Here is a 20,578-nt window from a genome sequence, read left to right on the forward strand (position 1 = left end):
CTGGTGTGCGATGTTGAACAACATTACTGTTCTATTGACAGCGTGTAGAATAGTGACACTGTAGCGTTTATTACCAGAGGATCGTGGGACTGAAGGGGCCAGTAATAATAATGGTGTTATTGGCCATCATGGGTCCAACAACCTGGGTTAGGAATAGGATCTTCTTCTCTACAGCGATCATTGCCCTGATTATTGCTGTGAATCCAGTCAGAGGTAAAGTTTGTTTTGTATTCTTGTCTTCTAATTTTAATTAAAGTCTTTGCAACTTGCAAAGGGAAGTAAATCTGACCTAATTTAGCAACGTAGACCGTTGTTGCTTTATCTCAGTATAGGCTGGTGGTGTGCTGTGCCTGTGCGCAACATCTGGAACCCATTAAAATAGCTTTAAAGGCAGTGGTGGAAAACGTACTCGTCTTTAACTTAAGTACAAGTATCAATACTGCATTGTAGAAATACTCTAAACTCTAGAAATATATAAAAAGTCAAAGTATTGGTATCAAAATGTACTTAAAGTAGGCTACCCATGTATATAGGGCTGAAGTGGTTAATGTATGTTTGAAATCTACAAAGTAACTGGTAACTAAAGTTCAAATAATTGTAGTGGAAGTGGAGTAACTATAAAGTACAATATTTGCCTCTGAGATGTAGTGAAGTAGAAGTAAAAGTACTGAAAATTGGAAATACTCCAGCAAAGTAAAAAAAATGCCTCAAAATTGTGCTTACAGTACTTGAGTAAATGTACTTAGTTACTTTACCACTGCTTAAACGTGTGCTATTAACTCTAAAAATGTAAATAGCTTAATGCTAGATGGCTAATAGCCTACATAAGAAATCAAATCGGTGCAGTGCGTTTGATTTTTCTTGCCTAAACTGAAACCATGCAAAAATGGACACATCTCTGATTTAAGAAGTTAGCTGTTAAACGTTTAAATAGCCAGTTTCCATAGATTGCCCAGGAGGCATGATTAAAGAGTCTCATGTTAATGAGATGATGATTAATATCAAAATATGAATTAATTTGTCACAAACACTGACTGCAGGGGACTCAGTAAAGATGAACAGGCCAGCTCAATTCAGTCTTGTCTGGTTTTCATTTGAAGGACCCCATTTGATGTCTAGCACCCTAGTGTAAGAAAGTTGTTTATTAGGCTATTAGACAAGATATGGTCTGTTATTTGGTCCAGAATTCCTTGAGTTGTCCTTAAGCTCTAGGTATGGAGTTAACAGTGAAACTCCGGTTTGTATTTACTTGGTGATAATGGTGAAGATGAACTATCACTCATTTAGCTGGGGACCGGCTCCTTGTAAGCCTGTCAAGGACCCCTGGAGGACCCATGCGGAGAACCACTATAACTCATTGGTTCTCAAACGTTTTAATTTCAAGGACCCCCATGCAGTTTGGTATGCATTAGGCCATTAACTCTCAGAGTAAGTTACAGATCTGTAAGGGTCCATTTGGTTCCCATAACTATCACTTAGCTGGGGCCCTCTGGACTCTTGGAGAACCACTGTTATAACTAAGCAATTGGTTAGTTACTACAGTTTTTTCTGTCATTCTTCTATTTTTTTTCTCCCGAAACATTTGATTTCACCAGCATATAATACCATATAAGGCTTATTGTTATGATCTTGACCTTGCAGAACAATAGAATGCAATGCTCTCCTACATGAACACAAGATAACGGAACACTGCACAAAGACTTCTGTTATAATTGCATCATCATCACAGTAATTTTTTGGAATTTCACTCGTCAATGCCTATGAACATTCTCTTGCTTTTTTTTGATGTTTTTCTACATTTTCTACACAATATTATACAGTATAGTATATTATATATATATAGTATATAAAAAATATTAAATGTTTCTTCATAATACATTAAACTGTCACTCACAACAGATTATATAATATAACAATAAACCCTTAATATTACACCACCTAAGCATGTCATTGCTATGTAACAACTTCTACCATGCTGTACTGTACTTGGCGCATTGACAAGTAAACTTTGATTTGCCTACTTACGCAGGTCTGCACCACAGGGGTGCATTCGTCGTACAGGCCGATGCTTATCGTCCTGGACGACATGGGCGCTCCCCCCTGCCCACTAGGACGTCTGAGGCCCTTATTCTACGCAACCATGTGCCAAAGCTGCATCTGAGCCAGGATGACATCAGAAGTCTGCGCTTCAAGCCGACGATAGGCTCCATCCACCTGTCAGAGGGACACGAGGCCAAGTTCAACTGCTCCATCGACATACCCGACGCCAAGCTGGAGCCCACCATCATCTGGGTGAAGAACAGCATGGACCTGGCGGCCAACTCACCGGTTGTGGTCAATGAGCTCCAGACCTCTACGGACGGGGTTAATACTCTCCTATCCACAGTCAGGTAACAGCGGTATGGCTGGGAATTACACTCCATTGACGTTACACTGGCACTATCACTTTGTAGTAGGGGTGTAACGACATTTTAACAGCGATACGATACGCATCACGATACATGGTTGACGATACGATACATGGACGATATTGGTTCATTCATGGCGATACGATACGATTCAATGATTTAAAATCGATGCTGTAACTATTTAAATCTGTGTGAAAGGTGTGGAGAGTGCAGGTTTTTTAAGGGAAACATTTATTATTATGGATATAAATATGTAAACACTGTGATTCTCTGGCAAATACATGGACATTGTATTTGAACACATATGGACAAACCCGCACCTTGACATGAACACAGATTACACACATTTATCGATAAACCAAGTGTAGCGATATGCAATGGAAAAGTAATGAAACCCCTCTTTTTCTTTAGTACTTAGTATCGATAAAATTGATTATTTGCATTGCAAAACGATTCGATACGATACAAAGTCAAACAATACGATATTTTTCTGTTTGCATATCGATATAGTAGATAGTTGAAAATTAAAATCGATGCATCGATGCAGTTACTATATCGTTACACCTACTTTGTAGTATGTATATGACTGTGCATACACATGTAGATGACTGGGAATATACTCTGCACTCTGCAGACAGAGATACAGTGTATTTATACTCCTACACTTTGCGAGCTTTTTCCTTTTGAAACAGCAATTTGTGAAAAGCTTGTACGGAAAATAACTTCACCCACTCTTTCACATAACCGTAACCACTGATGTGTCCATGAACTTGGAAGTTGAAGTATGACATGAGAAAGTGACTAGACAGAAGCATGTGACAATGCCAAGTGTTTCTAGGTGAACACATCATGAATCTTCAGCCAACCTCTGTGGAGGCCTCTTGAAAGACAGTTTATGTAATCTTCATGTACTTCACTGTACTGTATGTTGCAGAATTAAAGCTGTGCAGAGAATGGATGCCGGGGATTACCGCTGCAGACTGAATATCAGTGACACCATGGTAGAGTCTCAGCCTATCGTCATCCATGTAGAAGGTGAGGCTCATATTTATGCATTGAATGAATACAAGAACGCTCGCCCGAAAACACGCTCGCCCCCGGGTAGGGCTTTCACGACTAGAGATTTTTACTGGTCGACTTATTTGACCCAGTGGTAGTCGACGTTTTATTTTTATTTTTATTTTTATGCCATTACTATTATTATTATCCTCCTGCCTTTATTTGTATGCCGTTTTAAGGGAAGCGCTTCTGGCACAGCACCACAGCAGCGTCTCCAAGGATCCTCAAAAGGGGGTTATTGCCCAATAATAGGCTATTATTGGGCATACTTTTGACCCCCTTTTGATAAAAAATAAAGGCAGGAGGATAATAATACTAGTAATGGGCCATTACTATGGCATTAAAACAAATAAAAAATATATGTTTTTCAACTATTCGACTAGTACCAACAAGGTCGACTAGTGGTTATACTAGTCGACTAGTTGGTGAAAGCCCTACCCCCGGGTCTAATCCGGCGACCTCGGAACGGTCGCCACTAGGTATAGTCCTAAAGGTAACCTCAGTAAAACTATACCTAAACCTAGCCTTATTCCTAAATGTAACCTCAGTAAACTATGCCTAAACCTAGCCTTGGTACTAAACGTAACCTCAGTAAAACTATGCCTAACCCTAAACCTATTCCTGACCTTAACCTCAGTAAAACAAAAACAAGAATGTGAGTTTTGTGTGTTTTGGGGCGAGCGTTCTGATTACCCCATTGAACCATGGCTGTGCCACCCCCCGTGTGTGTCTGTATTACAGTACTGATGCATTTTCACCGGTCCTCTCTCGTTGGTTTCTAGGTCTCCCAACGTTCATCAAACATCCAGAGGACAGGAACGTCACAAGGAACACGTCCTTCACCTTGTCCTGTGAGGCCATCGGACCCCCCAACCCCGTCATGATCCACTGGTTCCGAGATGGAATACTCGTCAGTGACTTACTGACTCACGCATCGCCCAGCTACTACACAGTGGCAGGTGAGAGACATCAGCCACAATGCATCTGGCTTTCTACAACACACATGCGCGCACACAAGTATTAGTTATTAGACATTAGTATGACGTTAGAACAAGTGTGGATGTGTGTGGAATGGATACGGTGTATTATCGGCCCATTTTGATCAAAATAACATTGCCATAAACTGGCATTAACTACTTCAGCCCTATATACTTTTGTCTCACGACAAATAACCGATCTACAAGCTCACAACAAGTCGCGATATGATGCGTTGAGAGCTTGTAGATTGGCTATTTTAGCAAATAACCAGAAAAGCGCTATATAAATTAAGTAGGGACGCCAGGTTGGCGTTAAATAAGTCGTTTAAATTCACTCTTCTTGTAGAAGTCCTTTAATTCAAGTGTGCTAGCAGAATGGCTCGACTAGTAGTGTGCATCCTCTATTATTTTGCCAGGCTCATAAAGTAATTGTTTTAGCAAACAGATAGTTAATGGATTAGAATGTGAACGCATACTGTACACACAGTAAGGCTCTATTTGGTTACATTAGTACGCTGTCGAGTTAAATGAACTGTCCACAGGCACGATAAATTATGTTTTCCCTCCCTTTTAATAGGGGTAACAGAGTATAGATAGAGTAGGTCTTACTCAGCCTACACCAGTTTCTATTCTTCTCTGTCTGTCTGTGCAACCTCAGCATGGCTGGCCAGGCTGCTTACTACAATGACATTTATCACCGTGGTCATCACCATGGTCATCAACTTTCAGTCAAGCAGAGTCAATGCTCTTTATAACACCAGTTTGACCCCTGCGTTGGTGCTCCGACAATCTTTCCTTTTTAACAAAAATCACAGATTGGTCACTTTGGTAAGATTGGGAGAATGAGACATTGGTTGTGACTATGACTTCAGATTAGAAGCATCTTCTGGAGTGAAGTCTAGGACTTCACTGGAATGAAAGCCAGTATTAGGCATCTCATTATGTTCTCAGCCTGGAGCTCTTCTCCTTTAAGTAAACATTTATCCACTTTTTCTTTTCTTTTTTTCCTGTTATTTTGTAACATAAGCGTTTTTCCTCCAGGCTACTTCCATAGCCCTTCATTTACCACTGGGGCCCGGTGGGAAGTATTCCCACTATGAAGTGTGTGTGTGTGAGTGGTTGTGTTGCTGGTCTAGATGGGGGAGGGTTAAAGGTTCAGAGCTGTGTTTTGGTCCAGCGTGTGCAAGGGCTTGAGCAGCAAAGGGACGGGGGGCTGCACAGGGAGAGTGTTCGGGGGTTGGGCTGTTGGCTCCTGCCACAAAGGCTTCATTCATGGGACGTCCCACTGTCCTGTAGGGAGGGGCTAGAGAAAAGGAGGCTGGTTAGCTTGTAGGCTGGCAGAGCCTGCTCTGATTTAGATCTCTGCAATACCAAACAGATACCTCATAAACATTTAGAGCTTGATGTCATTTTCACAACTCTGGCTCTCTTTTTCATTTTCATTTATAGGCCAGCAGTGCTACAGGTTCCTCGCTTCTGTAATGAGAAGTTAACTTAATTATAGCATTCAGGATATGGAAAGCCTCCTCGCAAACATTGCATGACAGCTTAATGACCTGTCCCAAAGCAGCAGCATTTTGTAGATTCAGTTTGCAGTGGCACAATAAGTCCAGAGCTCCATGTTTCAAAGCTCAACGTGAATAGTTTTCACCGAATCAAAGGCACAGAGTAGAAAGTTGTAACCACTTAAAACATATAAAACCACAGGGTTCTTTACTAGGTCTGCTTGTATTTCCCACTGTACAAATCTCTTTGCTGAAAATAGCCGATCTACAAGCTCATAACGGGTCACAGATCTGCTATTTTTGCAGAATGTTTGCCCTCTGAATAGGGACGTTGGGTTTGTGTGGCTGAATAGAGCAGAAATCTGGGCCTCATGTCTTGATGTGAAATCGGAAAAATAACAGACATTTTGGGCAGCCTAGTAAGTATGGAGTGCTCCCAAACCTGATAATTACAGGCTGCTGTGTCCACTATGTGAGACGTCCAGGGTATATATGCTAGCTAGATTATACATTTGGCTCCTCCAGCCCACTCTGCAGTTACTGAAGTTCTCCCCCCATTTCTGATGATGTTTCCATTTGAATGGCCAACGGCTCCCACATCTCTATTTTTGAGTTTTTTTGTTCATTACTTGCAAACGTACGTGAAGTGAAAAAAACGGGAAAGGCTGAGTTTAGTTGACCTTTGTACATTTCCCTTTATTTTGCTTACACTTGACATTGAAAAGATTAGTGTGATCCGTGAGTTTGACTACTTAAACCTTATATAATTAGTTCACCGGTGTCCCCCAGGGGTCTATATACTATACTAGGGCACCTCCTTCTTTCCCTCTACACCAAAGGTCTTTGCCAAAAATAACCTGACCCCATGTGAGCTTGTCGATCTGCTTTTCTTTGCAGAAAGTTCACCACAGAATTGAGATACTAGGGTTCATGTGGTTGACAACCAATTTTAAAGACCACTCTCTGTCTTGTTATGGGAGAAATATATACATCCAGCCCAGGGGAAGCTGATGAGAAATATGTTTATTTGTGGAATCCAACAGCATCAAAAACAAGCATGTCCTGTCCCCAAAGCCCAAGAGGGTAGTGATGGGTCGTTCATGATCGATTCGTTCAAAAATAACTGGTTCATTGACGTGAACGAACTCGTTCACTTCCTGAAACTACTACCTTCCCCCTTAGTTCATGCCCCCCTCCCCCCGAACACAGGACGGGAGGGAGGGCGGGCTGTACGCACGACGTGATAATAACGCTCCCACGATAGTGTTTTTCACTTGACAATAGTTCTACTGAACGGTGAACGCGAACAAATCATTTGAACGGATCATTGCCGTGAACATGAACGAAATCGTTCGTTCACTGAAATGGTTTTTTTTCCCCCCACCTCTACAAGAGGGCCTGTACCATGAGCTAACTCTCTGTGCTCCTCTCACCGTGGTGTCAACTCTCCAAAAAAGAAGTCCCTACATGTCCCACAGACATCCCTCTTAAACAGGAAGAAACAATAGGCAGGAATTGACACAAAGGAGGTGTCAGGAGGGCCAGGGCAGGCCAAACCCATTGATTTTCCCTCGCATAGCATCCCCACCTCGCCTTGAGGCTCACACACAACAGTCAGATATAAAAGGACTCGTAGTCGATAGCAAAACAAGCAGTATGGAAGGCTTAAAGTAATGAGACGTTGTACAAATCAGCCATTTCATATTTCCCACTACAGTCTATGACCTTTAAGTGAGGCTGTCGGTGGGGTTATGTACTGTACTAAAGGTGCTTTGTCCATTTTGCCCCTCTGCCAAAGCCGTTATGAGACTGACTAACTCTCTTTGTGACCACGCTGAAGATTGCCCAGCGCCCACCAGGCCCCAGCAGCAGACCCAGCCTGGTTCTTTCTGACCTCAGAATGAAGGGTTTATTTATTTGGTTGCACAGCGAGGGTGCAACTGTTCTGTAATCATTTGGGTTGAATCTAAAGCCATTTTCCGATGTTCGAAAAGTTGCCGTGACAAGGGTTAGACGTTGTGAGCTTGTAGATTATCTATTTGTATTTTTTTGTAATGAATTAACTTGATTTGTTCCATTAACTGTTGCACCCCTAGACAAGTCTCTGGTTTTGTTGTGGCACTGCACTGGCAGCCAACCAGAGTAAACACACACAAACACAAGGCAATATCAAAATGCAGACAAACCTGTAAAGTGGTACCCCACACACCGTTCTTCCCTCCGTCCCACTGCACACTTCTTTCGCTTTGTTGTGAGCCCCGCCTGCCTGAAGGACTGGAAACACAGTGGCTACATGCTGCATATTATGCTGCTCCCAGCCGTCACTACAGTATGTGTGAGCACATTGTGCAGGTAGGCAGCAGCATATGCAACATGGAGACATACCAGGGCCTAAAAGAAACCAAAAGGAAGCATGACAAATTGGTGCAGTCTCTGTACGGAGTGGAGAAGGCAGATTTTTTTCCTTATGACCGTAGAGATAATGGAATCTGCCAGTAGCCCCTGGTCAAATCCAGCATTGTCAAAGAACAAGCTGAAACGGGTCCAGAAGTTTGTCGACCAAGGGAAATTAGGTAGGCTTCAAACTTGGAAAACTCTTTCATCTAGGCCACACACGTACAGAACTAAATAGACCCATCATCAGGCTTACCACCAGCCAGCACGATGGAGCTAGACCAGTCACTGTTGCACTCTCTTCCACTACTCACATCTTAAACATAGCCTCTAATTTAGTCTTGCCTAGACAAACAACTATTCCACAATCTCCGAATGCTATATAGAGTATGGAACTACACATCCCGAAAGCCGAGAACGGAAGCTGTCATCTGTTTGTCTTTTCCGTTCCCGAAAATATATTTTATCTTTACATTTTATTTTTGAATTTCTATTTCTGCTAAGCAGCAAGGTATATAGGATTGCGTGGTCGACTGTGAAGATGAAACGGACGCGGGGAGGAGGCGTCGCATCCGCTTTATCCTCTGATCATTTTCAGAGCTTCCGTTGCTCCATACTGTATAACGGAAGCGTTTGAAACATTGTGGGAGGCAACAGTCTGGCTCGCGAGACGACCTCTAATTCATCCCGGACCACCTTTTTCTTGAGCTCAGCCAGCCAATTAGGTCGTCACTTCCACTCTGGGTCTTGATGTGGTGGTGGTGTTATGAGGTTGGAACACGTCCGCAAAACACTGTGGCAACAACCCCTGCTCTCTGATCTGGTGAAAGATGGAAAGGGGGAGAAGAGATGTTTTTGGTAGAATTTGGCACGTCAGCTCTAGCTCATCTCTCTCCATCACGGTAGTACTAGCCAGACAGAAAAATACATAAAAGATTGACTGTCTTTTTAACCACATAACCTACGTATACAGCAAATAGCGATAATAGGCAATCTATAAGCTCACAATGCATTACGATGTGACTAGTTGTGAGCTTGTAGATCAGCAATTGTTTGTTGAAAGTGGCTCAGAGCCAATCAGGCAACTTAGAAACAGGTGAGACACATTCCATATATTTCACACAAGCCTGCTGCACCAGATGGCAGCCCTTTGGCCCACTACCCAAAGATTTGGTATGTGACCAAGAAATGACTAAATGACTAATCCTGTCTGGCTTAGGTTGTGAAATCAGCATGTATTTTTTATGCAAACGCTTGCTGTATGCTTCAATGACATGGCCGTGTTTGACCTAGTGTGCTTCCTGACAATACAACTCAACCCTGATTAGCCTGCACTGTTTTGAGGAATGTAAACAAAACATCCCAAGCTACTTCCAGTCATCACGCACAGGCTGTTTTGTGATGTGATTTGCACTGAGGAAAGGTTTCCGAGATCAACGCTAGGAAAAAATAGGGAGAAAGAAAGAGCACAGAAGAGACATTATTTAGCAGCCATCTCTGTCTTTTTCTAACTGGCCAGCCTTGTGGCCATTGAGGGTAGAAGTAACAGAAAAAGCACCAGGTTTGTTGTCAGAGTATATACAGTATGGAGAGGCTCGATTGTAGCCTTGATGCATCAGGTTCTGTCTGCTGGGTGAACGTTTTGTTTGAGGGATGAGGAAATGTTGAGGGATGAGGAAAGGGCTGATTCATCATGAATAGTTTAATTTACATCTCCTACACACCAGTTTCCCTGGTATATCTGACGTTGCTTTCCTGTCCCTTTGTTCTAGACACATCAGCCCTGACACTTAACCACATTGACCCTGTCGTCCCCATTTGTATAGGCAAAGAAAAATGTAATAAAAATAGCTGATCTAGCTCACAATGCAGGCTATTTTTACTATTCATTGTATGATGAAGTATATGCTATAAGTAAGTGGTTTATGAATGAATGCATTTTATTTGTATATCACTTTTCCAAACATAGTTACAAAGTGCTTTGTGTGTTAAATGTTAAAAACGGCAAACATCAGCAAAAAAGAAAAACATCATTCAGTCTGTGTGGTTAATATAGGTGAATATTGTAAAGCTATGATTTGTTCCTTCTACAGGTGTGGATAAATATACACATTTCAGTTGTGAAGCAAAAAACAGCAAGGGTGTTGCCACGTCCCAAGAAGCAAGGATTAACATCAGAGGTAAGATAGACCCGATGGGGTGACCTTTTGCGACTCTCAGGCAAATTTCAGAACATTTCCAAGTGCAATAAGTAATAATAATAATAATATATTTATTTGATGTACTTTAGTGCTCCCTGGTCCTGTCTCTGAAGTTACCGTAGTGGAGAGGCAGTCCAATAAACTCATCTTGAGCTGGACCCCTGGACACGATGGATACTCCCCAATCTCCAAGTGTCACATTAGGGTAAGCTCTCCACTGGCTGACTGTACTGATAGAGAACGGCTGGGCAATGTATCAATATGATGTGAGATTAGATATCGTCTAGGATTTTGGATATCATAGTGTTGTCTATTCCACTTTCAACCTGGCGTCCCTATTTTGGGCATGTCATTATAGGGGAAAATTGACACAAATTATCTTCTATTTTCACTATTCGTCATATGACGAATAGTGAAGTATATAGGGCTTAAGTGGTTACATTTACTATACGTATATAGGGCTTAAGAGCTTGCCACGGCAAGCTCCAGCGACCTGGGCATGTGCCCACTTTGCCTGTGCGTTGATATGGCATTGAGTGGTTAAAGGGTGCATTGCTAAATTCAGATCAGAATCAGATTCAACTGCATGGTCACATCCCATGATTACAGATGTAAGAGTGTCCGAAATTATTTTTCCTTCAAATAACAGGAACGTCAGCACCACCAAATATACAATGTACAATATCCAATATTACATTAGGTTACATTACAATAAAGTTACCTGACTGTTCTAGCTGTTCTATTATTGGCATTACCTACTTAGTTATTATTAGGCATTACTGATGATAATTATTGATTTAAAATCCCATTGTGTAAATATTTCTGAAAGCACCAATAGTACCCAAAATATCGTCATAAGATGAAGATCACTCAATATACTAGGTATTTGGTACATATAAACATATTTATATGTACTGATGTGATATTTGATCGTCCAGCCCTACGGTGACATCGCCATTTTATTGACTTGAACCATTGTGTTTTGTCTTTTTTTCTATCCAAGGTTAAAGAAGTCAGCCGGAGGAAAGGGCTGGTGACAAACACCAGGTTTGTGAATGTCACCAACATGCCCCCGTTCCAGAGTGAGGTTCCTGGCCTGCAGGCCATGACGTGGTACAACATGAGCGTGTCCTGCAGCAACGAGGTGGGAGCGTCCCCCGTCACATTCTGGATTCAGAGCAACACCACGGAGGGAGGTAGGCGTACACACTAGGAACCAGTGGTGGAAAAAGTACCACTGCTTAAAAGAAAAAGTACCAACTTAAGTTAAAGTATCCATACTGCAATATATACTCTGTTACAAGTAAAAGTACGGAATTATAAATGCACTTGAGTAAAAGTACAAAAGTATTGGCATCAAAATGTACTTAAAGTACCAAAAGTAAAAGTACTCATTATGCAGAATGTCCTATTTCACAAGTTTTCAAATGTATAAAATGTATACAAATATTTTGAAAATAGCAGATCTACAAGCTCACAATGTGTCGCATTGCGATGCATTGTGAGCTTGTAGATCGTCTATTTTCAAATGGCCGAAATGTATATAGCGCTTAAAGGTTATAATGTTTTTGTTAAAAGGTTAAAGTACTATATTCTGTAATCATTGCAACAGAGCGTTTGTTCAGTCACAGGTGTCTCTCCAGCTCTTTAGTAAACAGAATATGGTAAATTTTCAGGTAGGTGACTGACAACATTTAAGCCAATCAGGAGAGAACTCTGAAAATGCATTTTCTGTTTAATAAAGACCTGGAGAGACATGGGAGACTCCTTTTACTGAACAAACACTCTAGCAATGAGTACAGAATAGTATCAGAATATAGAGCTATTTAACACTTATTTTACAAAAGCAAATCACTTACCCTACCTTTAAGTGGGTAGTGTATGTTTTATAATAATAATCTAAATCTACTAAGTAACTAGAAACTAAAGTTTTCAAACAATTGTAGTGGAGTAGAAGTAAAAGTATAGACAATTGGAAATACTCCAGTAAAGTAAAAAGCACCTCAAAATTGAGTAAATGTACTTAGTTACTTTACACCACTGAAGCTCACAACACGTCGCAGCTTGTACGTCGGCTGTTTTTGAACGGCCAAAGTTTAAAATAGGTCTTACGAGGTTAAGGGAGAGTGCCTCATGGAAAACATGGCCTCAGGCTGAGCTACCTGCAACTGGACACAGCGGGAGTTCTCTTCCTAGATGTGTCACATCCACTATATCTGTTGTTCTTTTCCTGAGGGGACACATAGGAAACAAGCAGCGGTTTCACCAAGAAAAAATGCAGCACTTTACTGGGAGGAGCTGCTTCCGGTTTCCTTCCTGAAGCTGCCATGGGGACATTTCAGTTGATAGATTTGATATTTGCCCGTATGCCAGAAACTCTCTAGTTGCTCCACATAGCAAACCATTCTTTCTGTAAAGCGCTGATCCAAAAATAATGGAGGCTCGGCTCAATTGGAGTTTCCACATTCTTTGCATTTTTGGTATTATTGTTGTCGACATAGCTCTTTATTTGAAGTCCCCTTCATGTTGTAATAATCCACTGAATCGGTCGGGCCGGGCTACTACCAGGGGTCTACATCAGTGGTTTTCAACCTTTTTCATGCCAAGGACCCCTAAATTGATTCACATTTGGCCGCGGATGCCCATCTGAAAATGCTTTTTGCCAGGGACCCCCAGAAGAGAGGATTTGTGTTAAAAAGCACACTTTCAAGAATTTTTCGAAAATGTTCAAAAATAACGAATAATTTTCGATTTTTTTTATATATTTTTTATATTTTTATAAAATCATTTTGGGGGTCCTTGACACTGAAAAAGTTTGAGAACCACTTTTATAGCCAAAGTATAAAATATGGTTAAAGTGGTTAAAATGGTTGAGACACTATCTTAAAGGGATACTTCACTTTCACATAAAATAAACATATTAAAAAAAAATGAAAGAAGTTATGGCAAAATAAAGGCCCCCTCACACATTAGTAGGACACTCTAATGCGTGAGGGGGCCATGAATTTTCCATTACTTTTTTCATTTATTTTTAATATATTTTTTAAATGTTTCCCCCCGCCGAAAGTGAAGTATCCCTTTAACTAATTTAGCTGGGGACCCCCTGGTACCCCCCAAGGACCCCTGGGGGTCCCCGGACTTTGAGAACCAATGCTATAAAATGCTTATCTAACTCAGAGAGTTTACAAAATGTACACTCTGAGTCACAATCCCCCATATCCGCTTGGACCACTGGTGGTCCCCGGACCCCCGACGTTGAGAACCAGTGTTAACCATTAACTATCAGGAAGTCTCTCAGTGGAAAGAGTTGTGAGTTCAGACCGTGACCTGTCACCTTTTTTCCATCCTGTCCCTGCAGTGCCATCGGTGTATCCCCGCAACGTCACCATCCAGCAGAATGAGACAATGCTGGTGATCAAATGGAAGCCTCCAGCCGCCGATAAGATCAATGGGATCCTGCTTGGTTACGATGTCGTTGTGAGCCACAGCAACGGTATGGAGCGGTCCGAGCGGGTGAGTTTACTTACTGTTACTGAACAATTTTAAAAACGATATCTTTATAGTTATAGTGCTCAGTGGGAACGGCCCTTTACACTGACAAATTGACAGTTACTATTACGATGACTCTCTGGAATATGGATTAGAGGTAGCCTATCGTTGCTGTTGGGCAGAAACCTCTTATCTCCATATTCTAACGTTTAGTTTTTTCGTAAATTAACGGCCTACTTGATCACTCTACAGCGTCACACAAAAGCATCAAAAGTAGCAGATCTACACGCTCAAAACACGCTGCTTCGCGCCACATTTCGAGCTTGCGGATCTGTACTTTTGATGCTTTTACAATTTTTTTGAATTTGAATCCTGAAAAGTAGCAGTTTAGGACATCTGAGGTTTTCCCCCCGACAGAGACGCTATACATTGTTGCTTTTACCTGCTTTTTGCTGTACTGAGTTTTCATGTGCCATGTGTGTTTCAGACCATATGTGTTTCAGACCATGTGTGCGTTGACTAATCTATTAATGACTCAGTACTCCTTCTCCTTGTGTAGATCAAATGGAAGTAGAGATGAGAAGTTGTTGTTACGTGTATTTTGCTCCCTAAGGAGGTTGGTAAATGTACTCTCATGTTGTGTGACTACACTCTTAGTGCTCTCTAGTACAATAGTTGTGTTTCCTGGTCTTCCTGTCTGCGTAGTAGTTGACAGGAAACCGATGCTGTAAAACAAATATGTATTTTTTTTTGGTTGATCCAGCATGTGGGCTTGAGTCATCATGCACGGAATATGAATACAAAGGGATTATGTACTGTTAGGCCCCCCTCAATATCCATGTGGGCTGTCCACTCCGGTCAAGTGGGTGATGTCACTACAGACAAAGGCTTTTGTTATTACGCCAGCGGTGACTGGAAACGCGGCGTAAAGGACAGTTGTTTCTCCCTAAAGAGTCAGCTGTTCCTGTGGTTGTAGATCGACGATTCTCAAATTGGGGCCGTTTCACACTGACAAATTAACAAAGATTAATATTATGATGACTCCCTGGATTATGGATTATTAGAGCCAGGCCTGGAATTTCATCTTTTTAGGGGCAACTTGGCTTTGGCCTTGTAAATGTTTTGAGGGCACAAAGGCCAAATACAAGGACGGCAAGGCCATCAATAAAACACTGATATTAAGTCCGCTGAAATAATACATTTCATTTTACGGTTAAGACATAATTTGTATTAATTAAATATGAAGTATAACTATCAGTGAAATAAATTAAAACATTTTACAAACTCCTGAAAAGGAGTTCAGAAGTTCATACTCAGAGTCACTGGACTGGTTTGAAGATGAGTAATTCTGTACTCTGTCTGATGACCTTATGTCCTGTAACTGTTGGCCCAAACAGCATGTGTATGATTAGTGCATGTGAGTTTATGTTCTGTTTGTCACATACTCAGTGTCTCTGAAGTCACATAGACTGTCTGAGTTGTCTTTGCACCTGGCAGGGGTGAACTATTTTTGATCATCCTTTTTGTCACCCTTTTTGGCAATCTACGCCCTTGCAAGGGCCTAGTTCAGTTGCATATGTCCTTCTCTGACCACAAACGGTTCATGTTCTGAACGGTTCATGTCTGTGAAGACTACAAGAAAGAGACAGAGGAGAAAACTGTTAAATGAGCTGGGGGCAGTGTGGATGGGGCATCAAGGCCACTGTGGCCTCAGGGCAGATCATTTTTTGAAGGGCAGAAGGCCAAACTGTGGGACAACGGCGGCCACAGCCTTCATGGCCACCCTGAAATTCCTGCCCCGATTAGAGCTATAAATTGTTGTCACCTGCTTTTTTTCTATACTGAGTTTTCACCAGCTGCTCCTTAACCTGCAGGTTCGAGAGGTATTTGACATTGCTTTGGAAAGGTCGGCGGCATTCAAGCATTTGGTCTTACGTGAATAATAAGTTAACGTTTCCTCTCCAGCGCGGTGTCACGGACCGCAGACACCATGCATGCCATTAATCATGCGGGATCATTGTTCCGATCTAGTCATGCTGTCAGCATGTTGGCGAAGGAGAGGAACCCCAGATGCTGCCATGCGCTGCCTGTTGTGAAACACTGGGTTCTGTCTGTCACATGTTTTCTCACCATCTCAGCGCAACAAGCTTATCCAACAAGTCCGCCTGCTTCCCCTTTTTCTCAGGGAGTGTGTTCTTTCTCTTTTAGTCAGCGTTAGGGTGACGTTCTTGAAAGTGAAAGACTTCCTTGTGTTAGTTAGGGAATTTCTGAAAGATTTCTCTTTCTTTTTTATAATCTGAAAAGAAGTTGCACAATAGTATTAGTGAAACAATAGTATTTTATTAGAGTCATACTTTAGTAGGAATGTGGCAGGCATCATGGAATGTTTTGTTTGGTCCACGTCCAGGCATCTCTGCTATGGACCTCACCTGTCTCCTATTATATACACTGCAAAATCCTGAGTGTTCATTTATCTCTCGGAATGTAAAGAAACGAACCCATATGGGTGTGTGAAGAGTGAAGATCCTGGGTTCTTAAAGGACTTATGAGGGGGAACGGCTTAAAACAAACGTCATTGAACCAGAGTTGATGACCCATGACATTGCGTATGAATAATATGCCCCTAAAACTTGATTCATACTTAGTTCCGCAAAATTAGCAGATCTATAATGTCACAACGAGCTTATAGAACTCGTATTTTCGGTGCGCAACACCGGCGCACCTACAGTAGCCTCCTGAGTGCCCACGACACCTCCTAAATACAATGTGTGTTCATGAATATAAATGTAAATCAGTGAATTAAGGTATCAGGTTATGGTTCTTCTGCTTTGGCCATGCCAGTCAAGCTGACCCTAAATAACCTAATTCCATCTGTCAGGTTTGACTTTGTCTCTTCAAAGACAATGATTAACTGGGACTGCCATGTACAGCATGTAATAGTCTGTGTGAGGGCCATGTTTAACTGTGTGTGTCTAAGGACCAACCAAAATCATGTATTTATGTATTTGGCCGTGGACCCCCATCTCAAAATATTTTGTTCCAGGGACCCCCAAAAGTTGTGTAACAGAGTTTTAAAAAATTGCTTTAAAAAAAATACATATTCAAAGATTTGCACAAATGTTCACGATTTTTCAAAAATAGCAGATCTACAAGCTCATAGCGCGGCACTCTGTGCCGCGATATGAGCTTGTAGATCTGCTATTTTTGAATAGCCCAAAGAAATCTTAAAATGACACAGATGCGTTCCCGGTCTTAAAGAGTTAAGTTGTTTCTTTGATTTGAGCATAGAAATGTGTTCTTTAAACTTGTACTATTGTCTATCTGTCTGTCTGTCTTTCAGTTTCATAGTTACACCAACATGGCCATTGTGCCTCTGAAGGACTTCAACACCACCTATTTTGTGCAGGTGGCTGCCTGCACCCAGGCAGGGAGTGGGATGGTCAGCCCAATAGTCCGCCTCTTTGTGCCAGAGAACAGTAAGCTCCTTCTGATGTATCTCCTCATGTCATCCAATGGAAACGGTTAACTTCATGAACTAATAAGGATAATTCCTTTAACAGGTCCGTTCATGAAAGTCCTTACGTCTTGTTTCCAATGAGGGCCTGTGAGCAATTAGGGGTTAAGAGTCTTGCTCAGGGACAAATTTCATTTCATCGACACATTTGCTGGCCTGGCCTGGAATCGTACCTGGGGCAACCAGGGCCTCTGGCTCCCTAGGCGGGTTCACTAACCACTCAGCTATGGCCGCCCCTAACTGAACTCAGTCAATGGTCAGACAGGGCGTAATATTCTATTGCATTGTAATTACATTACTCTCCTACGAATAGACAAACTATTGATGCAGTTTATCTTCAGGCTGCAACTGTCACAGTTGGCCACAAATTAACTTGTCACTTAATTAAGAACTAGAGAGTTGTTATTCATTACGGGAGCTTTGCAACACAGTGCCAAATTGATAAAGTGTTATTTGCTAAACTCAATTTAATATCCTGCTTCAGTCAAATAAACTCTGACTCATTCTCATATCACTTAAAATGTCTGTATAAAAACAATAATAATAATAACAACAACAACCACGACGACGATAACATTATATTCACACACCGACGGCGGACCAAACCATACAAGGCACTAAACCTGCTCATCAGGAGCAGTTAGAGGGTTCAGCGTCTTGCTCAAGGACTCTTCAACACTAACCCAGGGATCGAACCAGGAACCTTCCCATTCCCAAGTGGCCTCTCTACCTCCCGTTAAAATGAGCTAACAATGCACATCCACAATATACAGTTGTAGATTCCTGCTCCGAAATGTGTTTTCCTTTAACTCCTTACTGCCGTACAAGACAGTGACTCTAAAAAGCATGACTCTTAATTTTGATTCTTGTAATATATCACTGCGTGAGTGGCCTTATCGTTATTTCTTTTGCCTTCTTCCCAGGTTGGACGGCGTCCCCGTCGCCCAGCCCTGACAGCAGAGGGTCAGACTCGGCCTACATCGCTCTGGGGGTGGTGTGTGGCGTCTGTCTGCTGCTGCTGGTCCTCTGGGTGGCTGTATGCATTCACAACGGCACCACAGACGTGTGGTTTGGGTATGTTGACATAAACCTCCCCTCCCCAGTCCAAACAATGGTGTCTTCAAGTCGTAAAAACCCTGCTGCAAAGTTGATTTGGCTTGTCTGTGTCAGTGTGGTGCTCAAAGGGGGGCAGGGGGAACCCGCAGGGGGCTTTGAGGGGGTTCCAGGGGATCTTCAGCAAAACATTAAGAACAGTTAAATTATTTCACTGGCTAGCAGTGGTGGAAAGTAATTTAAGGGTTAAGGCAGGGGAACCCACAGGGGGCTTATTGTTATAGGTTTCACTGTTATCTACCCAACTGCAGTATGGACTGTTGTAGAATTCTGTATTAATTCTAATCTAACAACAACAATCTTCTCTTATGGGGGTCCTTAGCACAAAATCTTGACATGAAAACGTTTGAGATGCACTGCGCTGTGCATTTTCTGCCGACCACTGTGTGTGTGGTTGTGTAAGCCACTCTGGGGGATTCTGCAAATGTCTTCTAAATCCTAACAGGTTTTTTTCTTTGGGGGGGGGGGGACTTATGTTGCTATGTATCAGTGGTTCTCAAACTTTTTCATGTCCACGGACCCCCATCTCAAAATATTTTGGTCGAGGGACCCCCACCAGAAGCAAAAATATTGTTAATCATGTGTTAATCAGACAGCTGGTGAGATGTTATAGGACATTGTGTGACTGCTGACGCCAGCACTGTGTTCACTCCTCTTTCTGCACTCAAGGCCACTTCCAGGACTTGAATAACTGTATCAGTGATTCTCAATCTTTTTTTTATTTCAACGAAGGGCACAGACCCCTATTTGATACAATTGTCTTTAATCTCTGGGACCCCAATCTATATTGTAAACTCCTATACTGTTAATTTAACTCGGAGAGTGTACAAAGGTACATTTGTATTAGACTCTCTTAGTTAGAGTTACAGACCTGAGCTACAAGTGTCCATTTGGAACCCCTGGTTGTCCCCTGACCCAAGACACAGTGAACTAAATGCTTCCTAGCTCTTAGACCTTTAAAAATGATGTTTTTCTTCCCTTTTATCACCCTGCCTGGCACCTGACACCATGAATAGCTTGGTTTACAGCTGGAGAAGCTCCGCTGCAGAACGGCCAAAACACAGGCCTCTCTTGCAGCTGCTGCTGTTCTGGAAATCATTATCATGTCTGTGACTCAGTCTTGCCGCTAAGGATACCGATAAGAAGAGTGTGTCACGAGTTACCATTCAAAACAATAAAACTATTTCTATCCCCAGACTCTTATATAACTCATCGACTCGCTCCCAACACCCGATATTTCAAATGAAATGCCTAACTGCACAAAAACGTGTCTGTTGTTGATGTTTGTGTTGAATCACAGAGGTTTTGTCCGTTGCCCTCATTCTGTTTTGACTTTGTCGCCCCCCACAGGAGGATCTTTGCAAGTGGAGACAAGCCGCAGCACCAGGTCGTCCAATACAGACCCCAGAGGTCCTACAACCGATCGGCCATAGAGATCACACGTAGGTTCTAAACTGCTGTTGTGGGGGGAAATATGTATGTGTACACACACCTTTGTATCTGTGGTGGAAGAAGTGCTCAGATTTATTTCTTAAGTGAAAGCAATGCCACAATGTAGAAGAATTCTAGAAGAATGTAGAGTGAAGTGAGCACAAAAGTATTGGCAAAACATCCTTACAGAACCATAACTAAAAGTACTCATTGTGCAGAAAGTCACAATGCGACGCATTGTGAGCTAGTAGATCTGCTATCATTGAAACACCAATGTATAAAACAAGGCTTAACACATTCCATGCCAGACGTTAATCTCATAATGTACTCACCAGTGCCAACGTGTTATTGTTTTTTTGTTTTTGTTTTTCACGTCGCCATAGACCTTGTTAAAATCCTTAAGATTGAGCTGTGTGTGTTTGTAAATATCGCGGACATCTCACTGCTTCTACCAGTGAAGACCACGTGTCAAACAGGGCATCCATGT

The 20,578-nt window shown here is 42.0% G+C and overlaps 1 protein-coding gene across 1 annotated transcript in view; it reads left to right on the forward strand.

Moving 5' to 3' along the window:
* Positions 1-20,578, forward strand: part of mertka (c-mer proto-oncogene tyrosine kinase a) — a 28,787-nt gene continuing 8,209 nt past the window's right edge. Inside the window, exons 1-11 of the mRNA XM_080450407.1 lie at positions 1-213; positions 2,030-2,390; positions 3,343-3,443; positions 4,250-4,426; positions 10,437-10,523; positions 10,634-10,749; positions 11,548-11,740; positions 13,903-14,057; positions 17,374-17,509; positions 18,471-18,621; positions 20,011-20,102. Coding sequence (XP_080306533.1) covers positions 111-213; positions 2,030-2,390; positions 3,343-3,443; positions 4,250-4,426; positions 10,437-10,523; positions 10,634-10,749; positions 11,548-11,740; positions 13,903-14,057; positions 17,374-17,509; positions 18,471-18,621; positions 20,011-20,102 — 1,672 coding nt within the window. The 5' untranslated portion in view covers positions 1-110. The remainder of the gene's footprint in view (positions 214-2,029; positions 2,391-3,342; positions 3,444-4,249; positions 4,427-10,436; positions 10,524-10,633; positions 10,750-11,547; positions 11,741-13,902; positions 14,058-17,373; positions 17,510-18,470; positions 18,622-20,010; positions 20,103-20,578) is intronic.

The sequence above is a fragment of the Gymnoscopelus braueri genome (assembly GCF_963280865.1).
Source record: "Gymnoscopelus braueri genome assembly, chromosome: 14".
NCBI lineage: Eukaryota > Metazoa > Chordata > Actinopteri > Myctophiformes > Myctophidae > Gymnoscopelus > Gymnoscopelus braueri.